At 60.4% G+C, this 23,272-nt stretch overlaps 3 protein-coding genes across 14 annotated transcripts; all 3 read left to right on the plus strand.

Annotated features, from left to right (window-relative positions):
* Nucleotides 1–1,494: 1,494 nt before the first annotated feature.
* ZNRD2 (zinc ribbon domain containing 2) lies at nucleotides 1,495–2,862 on the plus strand. The gene is made up of 4 exons (XM_006056466.3): nucleotides 1,495–1,636; nucleotides 1,733–1,884; nucleotides 2,016–2,100; nucleotides 2,484–2,862. The coding sequence occupies exons 1-4, from the start codon at nucleotides 1,618–1,620 to the stop codon at nucleotides 2,825–2,827; spliced, it is 600 nt and encodes a 199-aa protein (XP_006056528.1). The 5' UTR covers nucleotides 1,495–1,617; the 3' UTR covers nucleotides 2,828–2,862.
* A 10-nt stretch (nucleotides 2,863–2,872) lies between these two features.
* Nucleotides 2,873–5,224, plus strand: FAM89B (family with sequence similarity 89 member B). 2 transcript variants are annotated; one of them, XM_006056467.4, is made up of 2 exons: nucleotides 2,873–4,033; nucleotides 4,410–5,224. In XM_006056467.4, the coding sequence occupies exons 1-2, from the start codon at nucleotides 3,734–3,736 to the stop codon at nucleotides 4,686–4,688; spliced, it is 579 nt and encodes a 192-aa protein (XP_006056529.3). In that variant the 5' UTR covers nucleotides 2,873–3,733; the 3' UTR covers nucleotides 4,689–5,224. The 2 variants fall into 2 exon arrangements, with proteins under 2 accessions (XP_006056529.3, XP_025142461.3); XM_025286676.3 differs by having other exon boundaries at nucleotides 3,009–4,033; nucleotides 4,288–4,656.
* A 1,943-nt stretch (nucleotides 5,225–7,167) lies between these two features.
* On the plus strand, nucleotides 7,168–23,177 carry EHBP1L1 (EH domain binding protein 1 like 1). Of its 11 annotated transcripts, none has more exons than XM_025286665.3 (21): nucleotides 7,170–7,530; nucleotides 9,881–9,938; nucleotides 10,144–10,239; nucleotides 10,592–10,645; nucleotides 10,724–10,902; nucleotides 10,981–11,123; nucleotides 11,525–11,560; nucleotides 11,655–11,723; nucleotides 11,827–11,989; nucleotides 12,159–12,903; nucleotides 14,395–14,577; nucleotides 15,042–15,199; nucleotides 15,294–15,342; nucleotides 15,755–16,396; nucleotides 20,275–20,344; nucleotides 20,466–20,521; nucleotides 20,638–20,761; nucleotides 21,061–21,160; nucleotides 22,241–22,314; nucleotides 22,397–22,511; nucleotides 22,653–23,177. In XM_025286665.3, the coding sequence occupies exons 1-21, from the start codon at nucleotides 7,427–7,429 to the stop codon at nucleotides 22,750–22,752; spliced, it is 3,318 nt and encodes a 1,105-aa protein (XP_025142450.3). In that variant the 5' UTR covers nucleotides 7,170–7,426; the 3' UTR covers nucleotides 22,753–23,177. The 11 variants fall into 11 exon arrangements, with proteins under 11 accessions (XP_025142448.3, XP_025142449.3, XP_025142450.3 ...); XM_025286667.3 differs by having other exon boundaries at nucleotides 14,401–14,577; XM_025286663.3 differs by having other exon boundaries at nucleotides 7,168–7,530; nucleotides 12,159–14,577.
* Nucleotides 23,178–23,272: the final 95 nt, after the last annotated feature.

Raw genomic sequence — 23,272 nt, forward strand, 5'->3', positions numbered from 1 at the left:
ATCCTGGAGAAGGCAATGGCACCCCACTCCAATACTCTTGCCTGGAAACTCCCATGGACGGAGGAGCCTGGTAGGCTATATAGTCCATGGAGCTGGACACGACTGAGCAACTTGACTTTCATTTTTCACTTTCATGCATTGGAGAAGGAAATGGCAACCCACTCCAGTGTTCTTGCCTGAAGAATCCCAGGGACGGGGGAGCCTGGTGGGCTGCCGTCTATGGGGTCTCACTGAGTCAGACACAACTGAAACGACTTAGCAGCAGAGGCAGCAGAGATCGAATCCACTCTCCCCTGTGTTGCCTGAAGATTCTTTACCACTTCACCACCTGGGAACCCCCATAAGGGTCACAGGCATGCATAACAAACCCCTCACCCCTACTCTCCAGCATGCGGCTGGGATCGAAACAGCACATGCCCAGCACAGCGATTGCCACCACCACCCCACCCGACCCCCACCTCCATCAGCTGGCTTTTTGAGCGCGCCAACTTCAACAAAATAGAAAAACCTGCTTAGGTGCTGACTTTGCATCAGTCCCAGGCCTTTGCATGGGGATGGAGGGGGTGGTGGGGTGGGCACACTGAAACACCGAACATGCAGAAGGGGAGGGGTCTTGAAATAAGCTGAAAGGTATAGACTTTGCAGACAAAGGTCCGTATGTATAGTCAAAGCTATGGTTTTCCCATAGTTACGTAGGGATATGAGAGTTGGACCATAAAAAAGGCTAAGGGCGGAATTGATGCTTTTGAACTGTGGTCCTTTGGACAGCAAGGAGATCAAACCATTTAATCCTAAAGGAAATCAGCCCTGAATATTCATTGGAAGAAATGATGCTGAAGCTCCAATACTTCGGCCACCTGATGCGAAAAGTCGACTCATTCGAAAAGACCCTGACGCCGGGAAAATATTGAAGGCAAAAGGAGAAGCGGGCAACAGAGCATGAGATGGTTGGACGGCATCACTGACTCAATGGACATGAGTTTCAGAAAACTCTGGGAGATAGTGAAGGACAGGGGAGCCTAGCGTGCTGCAGTCCCTGGAGTCCTAAAGAGTCGGACACGACTTGGAGACTGAACAACTGACGGGGAGAACTTTCGTTGCCTGGCCTGCTTTCCTAGTTGAATGGCGAACGAGTGAGGCCCGAGGAGGCTCCACGCACGCGGAAGGGGCCGTTTGTTATTATCAAGAGTGGTGTTGTGATGATGCCAACCGCCCCGCCTGTCCCGGATCCTGCCAGTGCGGAAAGGAAAACACCAGGGAGGCGGAGGCCAGCGGAGATTTCTCAAGCCAAGCGATCTCCTCCAACTGCGGCGGGAAAAGAGACCCTGTACTGTCACTTTCGGGTCCAGAGACCTGAGTGGCATTATCACGGAGACGCCCCTCCTGACGCCCAGCCAGTCGAAAAGTTTTTGTCCACAGAATCCCACCGAGGGGCGTGCCAGTGGGACAGGGTCCAGACTGCAGCAGACACGCCCCACTCTGGGCATCTCGACGTCAGAAGAGCAGAGAGAGCGTCATTTCCGCCCTCACTCTCGGCCCGACAGGGAAAGGCGGGGCAAGCAGAAGGCGCGCTGCTTGTGCGTCACTTCCGGTGAGTCTAGCGGCGACAACGGCAACATGGCCCTAAACGGCGCTGGTGAGGACATGGATTGCGGGGGCCTGTGGCTTCGCGGTTCGGGCGGCACCTTGCTTCAGCAAGACCTTCCGGCCCCTTGTGCCTCTCTTCCCCCAGAAGTTGACGACTTCTCCTGGGAGCCCCCGACCGAAGCGGAGACGAAGGTGCTGCAAGCGCGGCGGGAGCGACAGGATCGCATTTCCCGGCTCATGGGCGACTACCTGCTTCGTGGTTACCGCATGCTGGGCGAGACCTGCGCTGACTGCGGGGTGAGGAGATAACTCGGGACGTGGGATCCAGTATGGGGCCGCGGACCAGGCCACACGGCCCTTTCCCCATCTCTCCCCTCTGAACCCCATCGCCCGTCTCACCCCTGCTCCCTGTGCTTTCTGGGCCCTAGACGATCCTACTCCAAGACAAACAGCGGAAAATCTACTGCGTGGCTTGTCAGGAGCTCGACTCAGACGTGGATAAAGATAACCCGGGTGAGGGGTCGAGGGTGCTTAGTGATAGAGGCTCAGGAACAGTAGTTGGGAGGTGAGAGTGGTATTTGTGGGTGGGGCAAGGGTGAGTTGCGTTCTCCTTTCTCCTAGAAAGGACCATTCATTCAGTAAGAGCACTAAGCACCTACTGTGTGCCAGACACCAGAGCCTGAGCTTATTAGGCATAGTTCTGATGAGAGAAGGCCTTATGCTGTTTGAGCAAGGGCGTAAATACCTCTGATACAAAAAAGAAAATGGATGTGTTCCCTTATACTGGGGCAGGGAATACATCTCAAGTACAGAACAGTGAAGGGTAGGGAAGTGTCTCAGGGCTGAGGTGGGGCCAGGTATATCCTGATCATTCCACTGGCTTTCTCCTTTTTTAGCTCTGAATGCGCAGGCTGCCCTCTCCCAAGCTCGGGAGCACCAGCTGGCCTCTGCCTCGGAGCCCCCCTTGAGCTCTCGGCCTGCCCCTCAGCCCCCAGTACCCCGTCCGGAACACTGTGAGGGAGCTGCGGCAGGGCTTAAGGCAGTCCAGGGGCCACCCCCTCCTGCTGTGCTTCCAAATGCAGATGTGGTGGCCTGCACACAGGAGGCTCTCCTGCAGAAGCTGACCTGGGCCTCAGCTGAGCTGGGCTCTAGCACCTCCCTGGAGACTAGCATCCAGCTGTGTAGCCTTATCCGGGCGTGTGCTGAAGCCCTGCGTAGTCTGCAGCAGCTGCAACACTAAAAAACCCCTCCTGAGAAAAACCCTGTAGAAAAACAGCTGTTCCTCTTGTGTGGTTTGTTCTTTTTTTGGTTCTGAGTGTGCATGCAAGTCCCAGCTCCACTCGTCTTTTCCCTACTTTTGGTCTTTCATGGTATCACAGTCTGGTTTCCTTGATGCCCTGAGAAATGAGTGGGGCTTGTTTCTGCTCAGTATCCCCACTCAAAGGATGAGGTGGCAGAGGACTATGTGCTATTTTTTTTTTTTTTTTTTTTTCTGGTGAGGAGGCCCCAACCTCAAAAGCAGAAACAGGAGGCCTGGATCTCTGAAGGAATCCTGGAACCTCCCCAGCCATCCAGCGCTGTTCCCCACCCTTGAGAGAGATTTGGGGTTCCAGTCCCCTCGGTAGCTTCCCTTTCTTCCCCCAAGCATCCAGACACCATCATCCTGTCCCACCTCAGGCCCAGACCAGGTACTCAGATACTGACAGGATGTAGTCAGGTAGGGATCAAGGATGGTCTTAACCTGTCTCCTGACCACACCCCACCCCTTTTAGATCCTTTTCCTTGAGAGTTGTAATTGGCCAGAATAAACAGTGTTGGGGAGGGGGAGGAACCGCACCCTCCGCTTTTAACCTCTTCCCTCCTCCTTTTTACCTGCTTCCCTTCTATCGGTGGCCAATTCCCTTTTCTCTGGTCTCCTGGGGCAACGTGGTCGCACAGAGCCGTTGCCCTTTTAAGACAGGCCCCGCCCACGCGGAGGGGGTGGGGCAGGGGCGGAGTCGGAGGAGTCCGGGTGGGAACAAAGCACGGCCTGCGGGCGGCGGCTGGGCTCTGCTGGCGGGGCCACGGGGTACCGGGCCTGCGGGCGGCGGCCCGGGCGGAGCGTTGGAGAAAAGAGGCGGCATCATCCTCTGGTACCCGCCCGGCCATGAATGGGCTGCCCTCTGCCGAGGCGCCGAGCGGCGCGGGCTGCGCCCTGGCTGGTCTCCCGCCGTTACCGCGCGGCCTCAGCGGTCTTCTCAACGCGAGCGGGGGCTCGTGGAGGGAGCTAGAGCGCGTCTACAGTCAGCGCAGCCGCATCCACGATGAGCTGAGCCGAGCCGCCCGCGTCCCGGACGGGCCCCGCCAAGCCACCGGCGCCGCCAACGCGGGAACTGCTGCGGGTCCTCCTGGCTCGCGTCGCCCTGTCAACCTCGACTCGGCGCTAGCGGCGCTGCGCAAGGAAATGGTGAGTAGCTGGGCCTCGGTCAGCTAGGCGTTGGGGGGCGACGGGGCAGCCACCAAGCTAGAGAGTCCAGGCGCAGGCGGGGTGGGGTCCACAGGCAACGCGGTCTGGGTCTAGAGGAACGACAGAAGCCAGCTGGGTCAGAGGGGATACGGTAATAATTATAGCTATGTTTATTGGCAATAGTTACCATGTATTTTTAAATGCTTTACTAGTGTTATTTCTTTCCATTCTGCTGTCTTGTCCCTGTCTTGCAGATAAGGGTTACTGACTTGCCTAAAGATTCAAAGCTGTCCACAGAAACCTGTGCTTGGGAAGATTGGCTTGGGCGGAGGGGTGGCTGGCACTGCAACCCCAGCCCACTTTCAGTCTTTTGCAGGTGGGCCTGCGGCAGCTGGACATGTCCCTGCTGTGCCAGCTGTGGGGCCTGTATGAGTCGATCCAGGACTATAAGCACCTGTGCCAAGACTTGAGCCTGTGCCAGGACCTGTCGTCCTCCCTGCACTCAGACAGCTCCTACCCACCCGACGCTGGCCTGTCTGATGACGAGGAGCCTCCAGATGCTAGCCTGCCCCCAGACCCGCCACCCCTCACTGTGCCCCAGACACACAATGTCCGGGACCAGTGGCTGCAGGATGCCTTCCACATCAGCCTCTGAGAGCTGGGAGGGTGGGGGCATGCACCCATGAAAAAGGCTCAGAAACTCACCCCTCAGCAAGTACTCAGACTATAGTGCCTGCTTTCCCCCATACCACCTCACCTCACAGGAGGGCAAGGTCTGGGCCCCATGGAGGCAAAGCTGCCTACCCTCTCGTGTCTTGGGTTAGCTGGCACTGGGGCGGGTACCTGGGCTATAGCCTCTGCCCATGGCACTGCTCCTCCACTTGTCCCACCTGTGGGACCTCCAGCGTGGCTGACCTTCAGTCTGGCAGTGGGGTCCAAAGCACTTCCCTTGGCATCTCTGGGACTGGGATTGAGTGGCCTGGCTCCTGTCTCTTCACCTTCGCTGCTGTTGGCAGCTGCTGGCTCAGGGGCATCCCACCTCTGGCCCCTGGGTTCCACTGCCCTAGACAGGGGCTCTCCAGGACCCATTCCTGCACCATCCAAGGTCAGGACGGCCAAGGCTCCGTGCTGGATATTTAAGTTTAGGGGTCAGCCTCTTTGGCTCATAGATAAATAAATACTGTCTCAGCATTGGTGTGTTCTGACTGCTTGGCTCTGGGGCGGGAAGATAGCGGTGATTCTGACAGGTGCTGCCCCGCGCTCCGCCAGCGGGTGGCGCCCGAGACCCGAGTTGGAAGAGGCTCGGCTGCGGCCGGGTGCGAAACGTCGCTCCCCGGGCAGAGTTGCCAGCCCATCGTTCCAAGCTGGCTTGGCGTGGTCTCGCGGTTGTGTGATTGCGGGCGAGTCACTTCCCCTCTCTGGCTGGAGGCCTGGAGCCCAACCAGCCTACCCACTCGCTTCGGGCTTTCCTGGCCGGCCGGGAAGGAAGGAGAAGCAGCCGCCCATCTCGAGGAGAGAAACTTTCCACCCCAAGTTGGGGCGGAGTTGAAGCGGCACAGGAAATGGGTGGGCCCGGGCAGGCGGGCCGGACCGAGGGGCCCTAGGCGTGAGAGGGGAAAGCGCCTCCTGGAAGGGCCGGGAACGAGTGACCAATGGGCGGGAGGAAAGAGTTGCAGAGGCAGAAAGGGATGGAACCTCAGTGCCCGAGGCCCCCCTAGAGTCCAGGCAAGCCCTGGAGGGGTGATGGGGCTCTGGGTTTCGATGCCTGAGACATATTCCCAGCGGCCAAACACCCCCATTCTCTGCCTGGCTCCCCCTCTACAGCACCTGAGACCTTTAGAGTTGTACGTAAAAGGCTTTCTTTTACAGTGGAGAGCCACGAGGCTGGGTCTTGCAGCTAAACCGGGGTGTCAGCTTCTTTACCTCGTCCCCCAGTTAAGTCTGCACATTTGCGAGTGGTGGGTGCTAAGGCTTTCGCGCACACAATACCCCACAACTTCCTGAAACAAAGAACAGAGGACCTCGAAGTTGCGCAGTTAGGCTTACCGGCTGGCTGCCTGTCCCCACGTCCGCTGCACAGTCATTTGCGCCCTGAAGAGAACTCAGCTGACACTCCTGGCAGTCAGACGTCCTGTTCAGACCGAGCATTTATCAAGGACCAGGCTTCTGTCCATTCACAAACCTAGCAGAGCGTTTGCACTGACAGAGAGAGGGAACAGGCCAGTGTGCTGCTCTACGGCTGTCTCCTAACTCGGCCTGACACCTGCAGCGGTTCATGACCCAGCAGGCAGGCTGGCGATAAGGGCTCTAATCTAGGTGTGAATGCAGCGGTTAACGCCCCGAGGCAGGCTTTCCAGGGGAGGGAGAGTAAACACACACTTTTACTCTCCACGATAACGGATTTCATTTAGTAAGACCTGGCAAAAAAGAGGCAGGTTCCACACTAAATGCTTTCCAAGGTTTCATTCTCAGTGATGTTGTAAAAGGTGCAACTATAATTATCCCTATTTTGCAGAGATAAAAACTGAGGCTCAGAGCGTTGGTACTTTGCCCAAGGTCACACACTTGTGGAGGTCAGCTGCTTGGGGGGTGTTGGGACTGCTTTCCCACTTGACAGCTGGAGAGCCAGGTCTGGAGGCTGGCAAGTGGGTGCTGCTCACCATAGGGCCACTGGGGTTGGCCCCTGACCCTGCTCCTTCCTCCTCTGGTTAACACGTGGGTCGCAACAGGAGTCTCTCCCCAGCTGGCTCTGGCTCAGCGCACTGAGACCCTTCACGTCTCTTCTCCTTTCTGGTCTCTATTTCCCCAGCCTGTGAAATGGGGCCACCAGTACGTACCTCGCAGGGCTGCGGGCAGGAAGGGAGGCGGCCGGGCAGCGCTTTCGCGGGCGGCACCAATTGCTGGTGGCCCCCTGCCCCGGCCCGCGCGCCCCCTTACCCTACCCGCGCCTCCTCACCGCCTCGGCTCGCAACAGGCGGACGCTGCGGTCTAGACGTCCCCCTAGACCCCGCTCTCCCTCCCGCGCGAGGCCCCGGAAGCCGGGCCGCCCCGCCCCCGCCCCCGCGCTCCCGCCCCGGCCCCCGCCTCCCGCCGGAGCCCCGCCCGCCTTCCGACGGGGGTGCGGCTCCAGGAAACGGCGCGCTCGCCGCTCAGCGCTCCAGCGACCCGACGCGCCCCAGACGACCCCGCCGAGGCGGCCAGATCACCGGCGGGCCCCCGCGGCGGCGGCGGCGGAAAGAGCGGCCCCTGATCCTGCGCCTTGGACCCCTCCGCACGGACGGGGCGGGCGGCGCCGATAGGATCCTGGAGGCCATGGGGACCTGGGCCGGGCCAGCGGTCGCGGACTAGCGGGAGTCCCGGGTCTGAGGAGCGGGCGGCGGAGGCGGCGGGGCCATGACCTCGGTGTGGAAGCGCTTGCAGCGCGTGGGCAAGCGGGCCGCCAAATTCCAGTTTGTGGCCTGTTACCACGAGCTGGTAGTGGAGTGCACCAAGAAATGGTGAGTGGGAGGGAAGCCTGGGGGACTCCCCAGACTGGCTGGGACCCCATCCGGGGGCCTGAGAACCCTGACCTCCGTTCAATGGCCAAAGAGACCGCCCACTCCAGCCAGGGCCCTGGGGACCCAGACACAGAGAAGGGCCCTGGCGACTCTGGGGGATCCCCAGAGTTGGGGGACTGTGGGCAGCCTTTGGGGAGTGGAGGTCAGGAGTTCCAGGCCTGAGGATCTGTGTGGGCCCACACTTTTCTCAGCTGCGCTCAGAGCTGGGTGAAGGGAGGCCTCATATTTCTGGCCAGAGGAGTGGTTCAAGGTGGAACATCAGAAAAGGGGTCAAGTTTTCAGATCCGTGGGTGGAGGGCCTGGGACAACCAACTCCATGACCTCAGTACAGCTCAGAACAAGGATGCTGCCCCCTCCTCCCCTGCCTGTTTGTAGAACCAGAGGAACCACCCGCCCCTTCAGCTGTAGTGGGCCCTGGGCGGCTGGACTCATCTCCATAATATCCTTAAAAGGGGAAACTGAGCGCTGGGAGTGATGAGGAGGGAGGCAGGCAGCAGCTTAAAGGGGCCCGAGGGTTTAGGAAGTTGTGGGTCCCAGAGGAGAGAGCCTGGAGAAGGCAAGGTGGTGGGGTGGGGGGAGATGTGTCAGGGGATGCAGGACCCTGACCTGGACTACCAAAGGGCCTGGGGGCGTCTGGTTCACATGCCCCCACCCGCAGCTGCCCGGGCCCCTGCGTCACACCCTAAATATACGTGCTCCTTGGTGTCAGCTTCCCTTGGCTGGATTAGAGCACAGCTGTGGGGGCCTCACCCGCCAGGCGGGGCTAAATTTAGGCTCCCAAGAGGAGGGACAGGAAGGGACTAGAGGGTCCAAAGGGAGGGGAGTGAGCAGGAGGCCTGGGGTCCCTTGGGCAGCTGTCATATCCCTGATCTTGACTGGGCCAGCCAGAGTGTGGTTCACACCATTCAGTGAGGCCCAGAAAGGCCCAGGAGCTGGCTGAGGTAACACAGCACCGGGCTGGGACTTGAACTCTGACCTGTGGCTTCTGTCTTCTGCCCCAGCATCCTGGGTGAAGCCAGGGGGATGCTGGGCATTATGGCAGAGAGCTGGCTGAGGGTGTGGGCAGTGTCAACGTGTCTGAGTCACAACGGGCGGGCAGGGCCTCCTGGACTTTCTTGCCTGGAGCCCCGGCTAGGAAGCTGCCCCTGCCCGGGTCACAGCTCCCCGGGAGGGTGTGCCCCACCTGAGTCAGGCTGCCCGACCAGGCCCCGCCCTCCCCAGGCTCCCACAGTCGGCTTCCCCTTTCTGGGAAGGCCCCATGGCTGCCCTTGGCCGTTGCCTGCAGTGTCGGGTCCAGGAGGGGCACTAGACTCAGGTGTGTGCCCTTGCCCGGCCCCTAACCTCTCTGGTCTCAGCATCCCCTGGAAGATGACTGGAGAACCAGTTATCCTGGCTCAGCCTCCAGAGGGGCTGTGAGCTGGGTGAACCTGAGCGTCCTGGCACGGGACTGGGTGCAGGCACGGAGGGCTCTTGTGTTGCCCCCTCTGCCTGATGACCCCTGAGCCCTCCCCACCCTCTTGGGCAGCACTCGGCCCCTCCATCCCAGGCCCAGCCACGTGCCTGGTGACTCTCTCCTCTGGCTCTGTCTCTGTCTCCCCGCATCTCTTTGCCTCTGCCCCAGCTTATGCTGTTCAGCTTAGATGTCACCTTCTAGAAGTCCTCCCTGATTTCCCTTGTGGGAATGGGGGTCCCTGCAAAGAGAAGGGCTGGGCGTGGAAGGTCCTGGGAGGGTATCCAATGACAAGCTGACCCTATGCCTCTCTGTTTCCCAGCCTCTGCCCCCCTACCCGACCCTACACCTACCCCCATCCTCAGACCCTGGCACTTGCCGTCCCCTCTGCCTGGAGCCTACCTTCTCCAGACCCTCACACGACCCATTTCCTGCTCCAGCAGGGTCTAGCCTCTCCTTGGCGTGGACTGGGGTTATAGTGTGCACTCTACAGATATTTGTGAGTGAATGGACCCCTTTTACTCCAAGTTTGTCTCTTCCGCTGTCTCAGAGTCTGTGTCTTGCAGGTCCTTGTTAGGTGGCTGTCTTTGTCCCTGTATGTGCCTGTCTCTCTGTATGACTTTCTTCATAATCCTTGTCAACCCACAGGCCTTTGCCCTCTGGCCCAGGCCTCACCCTGCCTTGGCAGCCCCACCCTGCTCCTTGTGGCCCCAGATAAGGGGGCTGTTCAGCCCCTGTCCTGGGGGAGGGGGATGCGGGCAGAAGGAAGACTGTGGAAGAGATGGAGAGGCTGGGTGGGCCTGACTGAGTGGCCCCCTCTCCCCGCCCCTCACCTCCCAGGCAACCGGATAAGCTGGTGGTAGTGTGGACCCGGCGAAACCGACGCATCTGCTCCAAGGTGGGGAGGATGTCAGCTGGGGGTCCAGATTGGGGGTGGGGCCAGTTGGGGGATGGGGCGAGTGGGGGAGGGCTGTTGGGGGACTGGAGTTGGATTCAGATCAAAATCTATCGAAGAGAGAAAAAGATGGGGTCAAGGTTGGAGACGAGGACAAGGGGTGAAGGGGAGCATTAGGATGGAGGGAGGACTCAAATGGCTCCTGTAGGCCCACAGCTGGCAGCCAGGCATCCAGAACCCATACCGGGGCACCGTGGTGTGGATGGTACCTGAGAATGTGGACATCTCTGTGACCCTGTACCGGGTGAGTCTCTAGCCCTCCTGCACAGAGGGGCAGTGAGCGGGCGATTGCAACCCCAGGGGCCACGGGAGATGGATTATCCATCCAAATAGAAAAGAACAGAGGGCGAGACTGAGAATCATGGCAGGGGGCCTACCCAGCCTGAGTGGCCCAGGAAGTCTCCTTGGAGGAGGTGGCACTTACCTACCACGTGAGGGAGAGCTGGGATCAGGAGCTGCAGCACATACCTGCCAGGAGAGGCCAGCCTTTCTGAAGGCCCCAAACAAACACCTCCTCCTGAACTAGCGCAGGCTCTCCTCCCTGTCCTGCCCCCAACCCAGCAGCCCCTGTACTCACTGGTGCCCCTCCTCCGCAGGACCCCCATGTGGATCAGTATGAGGCCAAAGAGTGGACGTTCATCATTGAGAATGTGAGTGGCTGGGGTGGGCGGGAACCTGGGGTCTTGGGGACTCCGGGGCAGCACTGATGCTCCTTCCCCTGCCTCCAGGAGTCCAAGGGGCAGCGGAAGGTGCTGGCCACGGCCGAGGTGGACCTGGCCCGCCACGCAGGGCCTGTGCCTACCCAGGTCCCGCTGCGGCTGCGGCTGAAGCCCAAGTCGGTGAAGGTGGTACAGGCCGAGCTAAGCCTCACTCTGTCCGGGGTGCTGCTGCGGGAGGGCCGTGCCACGTGAGTGCCTGCCCGCCCTCCTGGGTCCTAGTCCACAACCTCTGACGCCAGCCCTCATCCCTGGTCTCCGATTCGCAGGGATGATGACATGCAGAGCCTTGCGAGCCTCATGAGCATGAAACCTAGTGACGTGGGCAACTTGGATGACTTTGCCGAGAGCGACGAGGAGGAGGCCAATGGCCCAGGAGCCCTGGAGGCACGGGCACGTGTGCCCCAGCCAGGTGGGCTCCCAGCTGGAGGTTGAGATCACCAAGACCTCGAGAGGGTGGGGGATCACCCAGGCCAAAAATCCTCTTGCTGTTTTGGGGCAGGGCCAGTGGAGGGAGCTCACTGCTGCCAGGGCTCCCAGCCTGCCCAGCAGCCCTGAGTGTCCTGCAAGATGGGTTCGCAGTGCCCCCCGCCGCCGTGCCCCTGCCCTCTTCTCGCCCTGAGTGTGCACCTGCCCACAAACCTGCTGGGAGACAGCTGGGCCCAAAGCACAGAGAGGGGCTGCGGTCTGGGCTTTCCACCCCTCACCACACAACCTCGTCCCTCTCTTTTGGTTGTTAAGGCTTTTTTTTTTTTTTCTGTCTGTCCATTTCTCTCTTTTTCTCTGCATCTGTGGGCCTGTCTCTTCTCCTAGGCCGGGGCGGTGCCCTGAGGCTGGGGCATTTCCCAGGTAGGCCCAGCATTCTAGTTGGGGGAAGGGGGCGGGTCAGACCTGCAGGGCCCTTCCTGGTGCTGACCGTGCCCCCCCAACACCCCACCCCCAGAGACCCCTCGGGAGCTGAAGACACTTTGTGAGGAGGAGGAAGAGGGCCGATTGCAGCCCCGGCAGGCAGGTGAGGCCCAGGCTGGGGTTGGGGCGGGCCCGGGGCAGGGGGACTGTGACTTCCAGTCCCAGGTCCCAAGCCTCAGCATCCTCTCCCTTCCTCCTCCCTGCAGCTGCCAGCCCTTCTAGTGCTGAGGATACCAGCCCAGCCCCTGTGAGTGCCCCTGCGCCCCCAGCCAGGGCCTCCCGGGGCCAGGGCTCAGAACCAGCTACTGTAGCAGGGGGCCAGGTGGGGCTCAAGGCCCCAAGGCCCCCCGGAACCCTGCCAGAGACAAGGTGAGCTTTGGAATCAGCTCCAGCCCCTCTCCCCCGTCTGCTCTTCAGAAGTTGTACACCCCGCGCCACCGTGCCTTTCCAGGGTCCAGGAGTCTGGTAGGTGGGGAGGGGAGCTGGGGTGGGGGACAACTGAGCTCCTGCAGTGCATCCTTCTCTGCTCTCTCCACAGGCCCTCAAGACAGCCAGGCCAGGACGTGGCCCCCACTCCAGCCCCTCAGCTCCAGAAAGGCTCTGATGCCCCCTGGCCCCCAGTCCACCAAGGAGAGGATGAGGCCCCCAAAGCCTCCGGGGCTCCCCCAGCAGGAATGGATTCTGCTGTGGAGTCCCAGGCGCGGGCAAGCCCTCAGGAAGGGACAGAGGCCCAGGGAGCTGGGCTGGGCCCAGGCATTGAGAACAGAGACTCCAGCAACTCTTTGGAAGGGCAGAAACCCAAGGTTGAGGAGGGGGGCGCTGGAGACAGGGCAGAGGCTAGTGGGGTGGACACTGAGCATAGGCCAGGAGTCAGAGAGGTGAACAGTCAGAGGTCAGTGGTCAGAGCTGGGGAGGCTGAAGAGAGTTTAGAGATCGGTCACGTGGATGCGGAGCAGAGATCAAAGGTGAAACCTGTGGACACTAAGGGACCAGAGGCCACAGAGGTGACATCTGAGGCAAGATTCAAGGGGACTCCCGAGGCTCCTCCAAGGGGCTCTCAGGGGAGGACAGGGGTCAAGACCAGGGATGAAGCTCCCAGAGTCCTGAGCCCAACACCAGCAGAGCCTGTGGGGCATTCCGGGCATCTTGGTGACCTCAAGGTGGCCAGGGCTTCTGCAGGCCAGGAGAGAGAGTGTGCAGAGGTGAGGGGCGGAACCTCTGGTGTTGGGGGGACAGGCCTGGAGCAGGGGCCCTCTGCTGGAGCACCAAGCGCTGGGCCCCAGGTGAGCTGGTACCAGGGGGCCCCACCAGCAGCTGAACAAGGGGTGATGTCCAGGGATCTGAGGGTCTGGGAGGTAGAAACTGGGGATTTGAGGGTCTTGGGAACAGAGCCTGGGGTGGCAGAGTTAGAGTTATTGGGGACCCAGGAGATCTCAGGGTCCCCAGAGATAGTGTCTGAGGCAGCAGAAGCAAAGACCTTGGGGACCCAGGAGACAGAGGCAGTGAGATCGGGGGTCCTAGAGTCAGAGGCTGCTGAGATGGCAGAGTCTGAGGATCTAGGGACCCAGAAAACAGTGGTAAGCATTTCAGGGGCCTCAGGGACAGAGGGTGGGATGGCAGAGTGTAAGGCACTGGGGACCCAGGAAACAGAGGCTGGGGGTTCAGGAGTTCTGGGGACAAAGACTGGGATGTTGGAAACTAAGATGTTAGGGACCCAGGAGATATCTGGGTGCTCAGGGATACTGAGAAGGGAAACTGAGACAGCAGAGTCTGAAATACTTGGGGCCCAGGACACAGAATTGGGGTGTTCAGGGGTCTCAGAGATAAAATCCAAGATAACAGGGAGCCAGGAGACAGAGGTAGGGAGTTCAGGGGTCCCAGGGACAGAGACTGAGGTAGCAAAAGCTGAGATACTGGAGATCCAGGAGATCGAAGCTGGGGGTTCAGGGGCCCCAGAGATGGAGACTGAGACCCTGAGGACCCAGGAGACAGAGGTAAGGGGCTCAGGGGCCCCAGAGATGGAGACTGAGACCCTGAGGATCCAGGAGACAGAGGTAGGGGGCTCAGGGGCCCCAGAGATGGAGACTGAGACATTGAAGACCCAGGAGACAGAGGTAGGGGGCTCAGGGGCCCCAGAGATGGAGACTGAGACCCTGAGGATCCAGGAGACAGAGGTACGGGGCTCAGGGGCCCCAGAGATGGAGACTGAGACCCTGAGGATCCAGGAGACAGAGGTAGGGTGCTCAGGGGCCCCAGAGATGGAGACTGAGACCCTGAGGATCCAGGAGACAGAGGTAGGGTGCTCAGGGGCCCCAGAGTTGGAGACTGAGACCCTGAGGATCCAGGAGACAGAGGTAGGGGGCTCAGGGGCCCCAGAGATGGAGACTGAGACATTGAGGACCCAGGAGACAGAGGTGGGAGATTCAGGGTTCTCAGGGTCAGAGGCTGGAATGGCAGAGGCTGAGGGACTAGGGAGTCAACAGAGAGAAACTACAGTTTTAGAGGCTGAGAAGGGAAAGGCTCGGACTTCCGGGGTCCAGGAGGCAGAGACTGGACTTGGGGAGACCCTCAAATATGAGGCTTTAGGGGTCCCAGTTGTAAAGCATGAAGTTTTAGAATCCCAGGGAACAGAGGCAGAAACTACAGTTTCAAGGGGCCAGGAGGCGGAGACTGGGATTTGGGGGGTTTCAGAGGCCAAGTCTGGGGTTTGGGGGGCCAGGGAAGCAGAGATGGAAGTTTCAGGGGCTTCAGAGAACCCATCTGGTATTTTTGAGGGCCAGGAAGCAGAGGCTGGGGTCTCAGGAGCCGAGAAGGGAAAAGAAGCTGAGGGAAACCTCCCAGAGGCCAGCCTGATGGAGGTGCAGGTGGCCAGTGGGGCAGGGGCTGGGGTGTCCAGGCCCTCCGGGGCCTCTTCCCCAGAGGAGCCTGAAGAGGACAGGAGGCTGCCGGGCAGCCAGGTAGGGATGGGGGCTGCCGAGGGCCCAGTCTGCTGCTTCCCACTAACCTGGGCTGAGCGAACGGCGGCTCTGCATGGACCCACCTGGCCGACTGGGGTGGGGTGGGACAGGGGCTCAGCTCCCAGGAGCCCCTCGCCTCCTCCCCTCTCAGGATGCCCTGGCTCCCCAACCCTGTCTTCCCTGGGCTGCATGGAGTAGGACCCCCACCCCCGCCAAAGCTGATTTTCTGGGCTGACCTGGAGGTGTGCCTGCTGGTGACTTCTGTTCTTGCCTGGGGGCCACTGACCTTTTAGGTGACCTTGATAGATAACCCTGGAGCTGGAAACCCTTTGCCTGATGCTAAGGCCCTGGCCAGTGGTGTGCGGTGACTCCTGCAGACCCAGAGCTGGTGCTGTTTTGTGTCCAAGGGGCAGAGGGTGCAGGTCCCACGTCCGCATTCCCTGAGCCCATCCCTGTGTCCCCAGGCACCACCTGCCCAGGTCAGCTTCAGCCAGTCCCTGCTGGAGTGGTGCCAGGAAGTCACTGCCGGCTACCGCGGCGTGCGCGTCACCAACTTCACCACGTCCTGGCGCAACGGTTTGGCCTTCTGTGCCATCCTGCACCGATTCTACCCAGACAAGATGTGAGCGGCTGGAGGGGGTGGCAGTGAATGGGGAAGCCTGCAGAGGAGGGGAGGGTGGTAGGAATCCAGCCTCTGATCAGTGCTCTCCCTGCAGAGACTTTGCCTCCCTTGACCCCCTGAACATCAAACAGAACAACAAGCAGGTGAGAAGGGGCAGGGCTGGTGCTTGGAGGGAAGAAGGGTCCCCGGCCAGGCCCAAGCTGAGATCTGGGATCCTATCTGTGTGTAGGAGAGTAATCTGTGGGCTTCAGGCCCCCAGCACTGGCTTTTGGAGGTTCTGCCACTTATTACCCTTTTGGTCTTTAAACTGTTCGTTTTTCTGAGTTTAGTTATGTTTTTTTTTAAAGCATATTTCCACCAGATGGTTTTCCCTGAAACCACCCTTTTGGTGTGCTGTTGCTGGGTAACGCGGGGGCGGATCCTGTTGCTAGATTTCTCCCAATAGGAGGGCGAGGGCGCTGCGGGCAAACCCGGGCGTGCCAGTCGCGGGGACCCCCGCGGCGGGCCGGGGCGGGGCAGCCGCGTCGCTGGGTAACCCTCCGGCATGCTCCCTAGGCCTTCGATGGCTTCGCGGCCCTGGGCGTGTCGCGGCTGCTGGAGCCGGCGGACATGGTGCTGCTGTCGGTGCCCGACAAGCTGATCGTCATGACCTACCTGTGCCAGATCCGTGCCTTCTGCACGGGGCAGGAGCTGCAGCTGGTGCAGCTGGAGGGCGGCGGCGGCGCAGGCACGTACCGCGTGGCCAGCGCCCAGCCGAGCCCGCCCGACGACCTGGACACCGGGGGCCTGGCGCAGCGGCTGCGCGAGCACCGGGCCGAGGCGCCCCAGCAGCCCCAGGAGGCCGCGACCCGCGTGGACGGGGCGGCCCCCGAGGCGGCCTCCAAGGACCGCGGGGCCGTAGCCGCCCAGGAGGCGCGCTCCGCCGAGGCCCCGGCCGACGGCCCTGGAGCCCGGGCGTCCGTGCCCCCGGCAGAGGGGCTGGTGAACGGGGTAGGGGCCCCGGGCGCCGCGGGCGGCGTGAGGCTGCGGCGGCCGTCGGTCAACGCGGAGGCCGGGCCGGTGCCCCCGCCCCGCGCGCACGGCTCCTTCTCGCATGTGCGCGACGCGGACCTGCTGAAGAAGAGGCGTTCGCGGCTCCGGAACAGCAGCTCCTTCTCCGGGGACGAGCCCGACTCGGGAGCGGCTGGAGCGGCGGCGGTGAGTGACCTCCGTCGGCGCGGGGTCGGAAGAGCGAGGCGGCGCGGGGGTGAGGGGTGACCGGCCTCTGCTGGACGCCGAGGCACCGGTGCCACGGAGGAGTCCCCTGCGAGCTCCTCAACAGGTGCGCCCGTGCCCAAGGCCCGCCCGGCCCGGAGCCGCTGGCTTTTGCTGCCAGCCTTGGGCTGGCACTCAGTGGAGTCAGGCTGTAATAGGAAGTTCCCAGAAGGCTCCGGGAGTCAGCACTCAGCGCAGGCTCTTCATCAACTGTCAAGTGGGCTGGGGCCTTTCTTTGGCTGGAGGTGCCCACCACCTCCCTGTAAGCTGGGAACAGGGTTTCTGTGCTCAAGGGAGCTCTCCAGGGCCTCCCTGCTCCAAGACTCTCCGACTTGGATCTTTAACTCCAGCGCTGGAGACCAGTTTCCTCTCTTTTCTGATGAGGGAAAGTTGGAGATGGGAGACCCTGGTGGGTGCCCATGTTCCCCCCATCCCTTGCAGGTCTCAGGTCAGCTTCCCAGGGTGTCTTGCAGTGGTGGTTTAGTTGCTCAGTTGTGTTTGACTCTGTTTGTTACCCCATGGACTGTAACCTGCCAGACTCCTCTGTCCGAGATTTCCCAGGCAAGATTGCTGGAGTGGGTTGCCATTCCCTTCTCCAGGGGATCTTCTCAACTCAGGGATGGAACCCAGGTCTCCTGCCTTGCAGGAGGATTCTTTACCAACTGAGCCACCAGGGAGTCTTGTGGTCACTATGCTAAAAGGGAGACTATTCCAGAGGGGTCAAGGGTTTGCTCAGGGACTCACAGCTGCCAACGTCCAAGCCCTGGACTCTCCAGCAGCACCAACCTGGACAGCAGGGCTAGCTCTGTCAGGCTGCTTCAAGCCTTCAGCTGCCCAGGGATGACCCCTGAGTTCTAAGGAAAAGAGGGAACAAACTGGGAAAGACTTTTTGGAAGAAGCAGCCACTTGAGCCAGGCTAATAAAATGGGCAGTTTTTCCCAGGTGAAGAATCCGAGGGGTGGTTCTCAACAGGTGGGACCTCACAAGTAAACGTGTGGTTGCAGGAAAGCTTGGGTCTTACTTAGGGAACTGCCGGTCACCTCCCATAAGGTCACCTCCTGTAGGGTCACCTCCCGTGGGCAGTGATGAGGCTGGCCTGGAGAGCAGGAGCCCTGAGTGTGGGGTCGGAGGTGCAGCATTGACCCTATGTATGAGAAACAGGGACAGCATCAGAGACACCCAGAGGAGCTGTGCTGGACAGCTATCCTGGGCTGTGTTGGCCTGTGGCCAAAGCCCCCTCAATGTGCGTCAATGGCTCTTTATATCTTAAAAGGGAAGGCTCTGTTACATTGTACTTGAGAGATGAAAAACTCCTGTTGTATTTGGACACAATTATTCTTATTAAAATACACATCCATGAGCAGTGGAAAAAGAAAAAAGGAAAGCTCGATTTTTCTGGGCCCAAGTCCCAGTGTCTGGTCCTTCCAAGCCAGGCCCCCCCTCCAGCCCTTGTCCCACAGGAGATATTTGGGGCTGCAGGGGCCCGCTTCCTTCTTGGCCACTCCCATCCCCCACCCTGTGTATGCTGTAGAGGAGGAAGGGCCTGCCCCTGGATAGGATGAAGTCAGGCAGCTTGAAGCTGGGGCGAGGCTGAAGCCAGGAGGCCCGAGTGCCTCTGGTGTGGCTCTGCAAGGGCTTTCTGGAGGAGGGGGCCACACAGGAGACTGCAGAAAGGGGAATTTGCAGACGTGAGGAAGTGCTGGAATTCCCATCAGAGCAGCTGTGAGTAAGCTCAGTTGCTGCTGAGGTTGGGGTTTCTCCACTTGCCCGCCTCTGCCTGCCCTGTTGGTTGAGCACTTGCTTCCTGCCTGGCCTGCCCTGCCTGCACATCATCAACTCCTCATCGACTCCTACAGTGCCCCTTCTGGGGGGGCAATGTTACCCCGTTTTGCAAGTAGGAATGTCGAGGCTCAGGGATGTGAAGTGTAAAGGGAGTCAGTTCTGGGTGTGAACCCCCAGGTCCACTGAGACGGAACTCTCCAATGGCGCCCTCTACTGGGCCCAGCAGTCTGCACTGGCTGCGTGACCTTGGACAAGCCACATCTCTGTGCTCTTTTCCTGAAGATGAGAAGCAAAGACATGAACGTTTTTTTGCAAAGTGGTTTTAAGGAACCACTGCAGGGTGTTGTCAAAAAAAGGGGGGGAACTGTGTTTTTTCCTCACATGCATGTCTGGAGCCCTGCAACCCCCCGGGGCTTGTATGTCCTTTACGGACAAGGACACAAACAGGCCAGGTGGGTATGACTGGCCCAGAGGCAGACAGCAAATTGGTGGCCAAGCTTGGGAACAGACTGTTGGATTAGACAGTGGGGCCCAAGCCAGGCCCTGTTTGAGTGTCATCTCTGACCCTTAGTTTCCTCATCTGTAAAATGGGGAAGGTAAGGGTCCCTGCCTCACAGTGCTGATGGGAAGATGAAATGAGTCAGGGCACCCACAGCATCCAACACACAGATGCTTGATGCACAGCCTGCCATTACTGTTACGTGCTGTGCCCTGAGTGTGTCCTCCTGACCCCAGCCTCTGCCTAAGGAGACAGGAGTAGCCAGCAGCCATGGTGGGGTGGGAGTGGCGTTGGAGGTGTAATGGGAGAGGCCCTGGGGGCTGTGCTGGGGTTTGAGGAGGCTTCAGGAGGCATGAAAGTCAGGGAGGGAGGAAGAAGGCGGGTGAAGGAGCCTCTGGAGGAGGTGGGGCTGAGCTGGGTCATGAAGGGTGAGTTGACATCCAGCCGCTCAAGAGAGAGGGTGCTCCAGACTGAGGAAACGATTTGGGGAAGTGAAAGTCCACCCCTGGGGCTGGCGCATGGCGTCCGGATGGGGTTCGGGGCAGTAGGAGTTACTGTTGGAACTGCCAACGGGCCTTGGCAGTGAGACTGGGGACTGAGAAGGCGAGTGAGGAGACTGACACTATCGGGGTGAAGGTTTAGGGAGAGCCCCCTCAGCTGTGGCCTGAGGGTAAAGTCAGCAGGCGGGGCATGTGGCAGGGAGGGGGCGGCTGGTAAGGAGGCTGCCACCTGCCCAGGCCAGAGAGGATGTCCCCTGAGCAGGGCACTTCCAGGGCTGCGTCTCAGAGAGGTGCCGGGTCGGGTGGACAGCGGGGTGGCTCGGCGCTTTCTCCTCACCTTGTGACTTGGAAAGGTGGCCAGAGCAGGAGCCCTTGAGGGGGCCAGGCTATCAGCTGAGCTGAAAGTTGGGGGCCCCCAGGGCTGACAGTGCCAGAAAGTTGCTGGGGCAGGGCACCTGAGGGGCCAGCTGCCCTTCCGGGCTAAAATCGGTCGGTCCTGCCGCCTGTTCTGTACTGACGGTCATGTGACACATCCTTCAGGTGTGGGGATTGAGAAGGTGGGAGAGGAACCTGTTTTGGCCGGGAGTTGGAGGCAGTGGCTCATGATGGCCACGTTCAGCCTGTGTGGGGCCCCGGCCATGATCGGAGATGCTGGCGCTAGGTGACGGAGTCTGAGGAGGCCTGAGACAGCTCCACGGAGGAGGGGGCGGGAGGGGGAAGGAGAGGCCCCAGCTGCGCCCCTCACAGCCTTTCACCTCCGACTCACAAAAGCCCTGTGGGGCCCCAGGAACGGGGACTAGGAGGCTCGGCCAGCGGGAGTGGACTGGCCTGACCACAGGGCCCGGGGTGGTGAAGGCCACAGCCTTTGCTCCAGGAGGCGCTTCTCCAGAAGGGGTGGAGGTGGGGTTCTGTGCATGCTGGACTGAGAAGCTGCTGGGGCAGGGAGGTCCCCCCTCCCCATGTGAGTGGGGCTCTGGCTGGCCCCTGGGCCTGCTGTCAGGGGAGCCCCTCCAAGCCCTTACTGGCCTCTTCCTCCACAGGAAGGCACAAGTCCTGACCCCAGCCCTGCCCCTGGCCTTCCTGCAGCCTCAGCCCCACAGCAGCCCTCTGGTGAGTAGCTTTGAAGGGGTGGTGACTCAGCTCAACTCAGCCAGCTCACAGATCCTGAGCTGGGGCCCCTCTGGGGGCAGCTGTCAGTTGTGGGGTCCCTCAGCCTGGTCTCTCTCTGCAGGTGGGACTCCTCCGGCGGAAGAACCGCCCCCAAGCCCAGGGGAGGATGCTGGGCTGGTAAGGAGGGAGGAGTGATGGGTGGGAAGTGGGAGTGGGAGGAGCTGATGGGTGGGTTTCCTAGGCAGGGCTTGGGCCAAACCCACCCTGTCCCTTGCTCCTGCTTTGCACCCCAGCAACGGTTCCAGGACACAAGTCAGTACGTGTGCGCGGAGCTTCAAGCCTTGGAACAGGAACAGAGGCAGATAGATGGGCGGGCAGCCGAGGTGGAGAAGCAGCTAAGGAGCCTCATGGAGTCAGGTGGGACAGGCGTCCAGAGTCTACTTGCCAGCACGTGCCACCGCATCTGGCCCGCTCTGCAGCTCTTTCTGACCCTGGGAGGAGTTGGGAGGATGGAGGCTGGGGTCACCATCCCCATTTACAGCTGGGCACACTGAGGCTGCAGCCTGGAAGCAGCTTGCTGGAGGCACACAGCTCTGGTTTCTGGGATATTCAAGGGAAACCACGCCCCAACCCCCCACCCCACCCCCTGCCGCCACCTCCCTGCTCCTGACATAGGGGTCAGGGGCCGGCCTGGTGACTGTCCTGGCCTGATTCAGGTACCAACAGGCTGCAGGAGGAGGTACTGATCCAAGAGTGGTTCACTCTGGTCAACAAGAAGAACGCTCTCATCCGGAGGCAGGACCAGCTGCAGCTGCTGTGAGTGCTGGTCCTCCCCATTCAGGCCCTGCCTCTGCCCACCCAGGGCTGGCAGAGCAGTGTGTGCGTGCTAAGTTGCTTCAGTCCTGTTTGACTCTTTTTGACCCCATGGACTGAAGCCCGCCAGGCTCCTCTGTCCATGGGATTCTCCAGGCAAGAATACTGGAGTGGGTTGCCATGCCCTGCTCCAGGGGTTCTTCCTGATCCAGGGAGTGAACCCATGTGTTTTACGTCTTCTGCGTTGACAGGAGGGATTTTTTACCACTAGTGTTACCTGGGCAGAGCAAATGCAAACTTAATTACCTTGATTAGACTCTTCACTGCTTTTTTCTTTCCACAAAGTTGTGGTTTCTTTCCTTCCTTTTTTTTTTTTTTTTTTGAGAAATAGCTCAGCCATCTTAATGTTTTTTCATAATTTCCTGTGTAAAGTGTATACTTCTTAAATTGGTATTATTTTTATGAATGAGAAAATCGAGGCCCAAAGAAAACTGGCAGGTCAGTGCTGAGCGCCCCAGTTTGACCCCATTCCTTTACAGTAAGGAACACTGAGGCCTAGAGACAGCTGAGCCGAGTTCCTGAGTGGGGTCAGAAGCAATTCCCTGGGCATCATTGCCTTTATAGTCCTGCATGGTGAAGGTGGTTTTGCCTCCTTTTTGCATCTTGGGTCATTTTTCAGAATAAATTTTAGTCTAATATTTGCCATTTATGAATAATATTCATCCAAACAATCCTGAGTTGTTTCTTATTTTTTAAAAAGGGGTGGGGTGGGGGGAGGAGACTATATGATGGGGAACAGTGAAACAGAAGAGTTACTTCCCTGGCCGTCCAGTGGTTAAGACTCCCTGCTTCCTCTAAGGTGTGCAGGTTCCATATCCCTGATGGGGGAACTAAGATCCTATATGTCGCTTAAAAAAAAACAGAAACGAAGGCGATAATTCCAAGTGGGGACTGGGGTATAGCTCTGCCTGCCTATGGCTTTGTGGGAACTGATGGTGAGGTGGGGTGGGGGCCAGGGAGTGGTCAGAACCCTGGACACTCCCGGCCATTCCCCTTTCCCTGACCTGGCACCCCACCCCCCAGCATCGAAGAGCAGGACTTGGAGCGGAGATTTGAGCTGCTGAGCCGGGAGCTACGGGCGATGCTGGCCATTGAAGGTGGGAGATGGGACCGTAGGACCGGGGACCAGGACGGGACATGGGCAGGCGCCTCCTGACCCTCAGCCTCCTCTGCTCGCAGACTGGCTGAAAACGGCTGCGCAGCAGCGCCGAGAGCAACTCTTGCTGGAGGAGCTGGTGTCGCTGGTGAACCAGAGAGACGAGCTGGTCCGGAACCTGGACCAGAAGGAGCGGACGTGAGTGGGGCCGGGATGCCCCGGGAGCTGGGGAGGCGCTGTGGGGGAGGTCAAGGAGGACTGCTCGGTCTGGGCCCCGGGCGGCGGCCAGCATGTGGGCCCTGACGCCGCTGGGGCTGACCGGAACCCGTTCCCTCCCAGCGCCCTGGAGGAGGATGAGCGCCTGGAGCGCGGCCTGGAGCAGCGGCGCCGCAAGCTGAGCCGGCAGCTGAGCCGGCGTGAACGCTGCGTGCTGAGCTGAGGCCACGCGGGCCCAGACGCCTTCGTCCCTCCCGGTCCGCCCAGACCGCAGCCTTTCTCGCCGCCGCGCCGGATCGCCGCTTTGGGCCTGCGCTCGGGAGGACCGGACCCGACGCGACCAGTAGGGGCCGCCGTGACCCTTTACCGGGAAAGGAAGCGCAGCCTTTCGGGCCCCGACGGACAAGGGCGGCTGGCTGGGCGGCCGCGCCGTCCGGGCCGTATTTATTAGTCCGTGTGAGTGAGTGTGCGTGTGTGCTCGTGGTGGACTGAGGGTCCCAGGCGTGCCCACCCGGAGCCCGTACCCGATGGCCGGATCCGGCCGGCGAGCTCCAGGGGGTGGGAGGGACGGCTGGTGATCTGCCGCGCTCAACACCCCGCCCCCCTTCCTGTTCCTCGCGAGCAATAAAGTTGGAAAAGGCCACGCCAGGGCGCCTGGGCTTTCTCATGGTGACCGGGGCTTTCAATAGACGGAAGGGGGTGGGGCCTCGGCCGATAAGGCGGTCTGCGATCCTCACTGGGAC

This window comes from Bubalus bubalis, chromosome 5 (genome assembly GCF_019923935.1).
Source record: "Bubalus bubalis isolate 160015118507 breed Murrah chromosome 5, NDDB_SH_1, whole genome shotgun sequence".
In the NCBI taxonomy this organism is placed as follows: domain Eukaryota; kingdom Metazoa; phylum Chordata; class Mammalia; order Artiodactyla; family Bovidae; genus Bubalus; species Bubalus bubalis.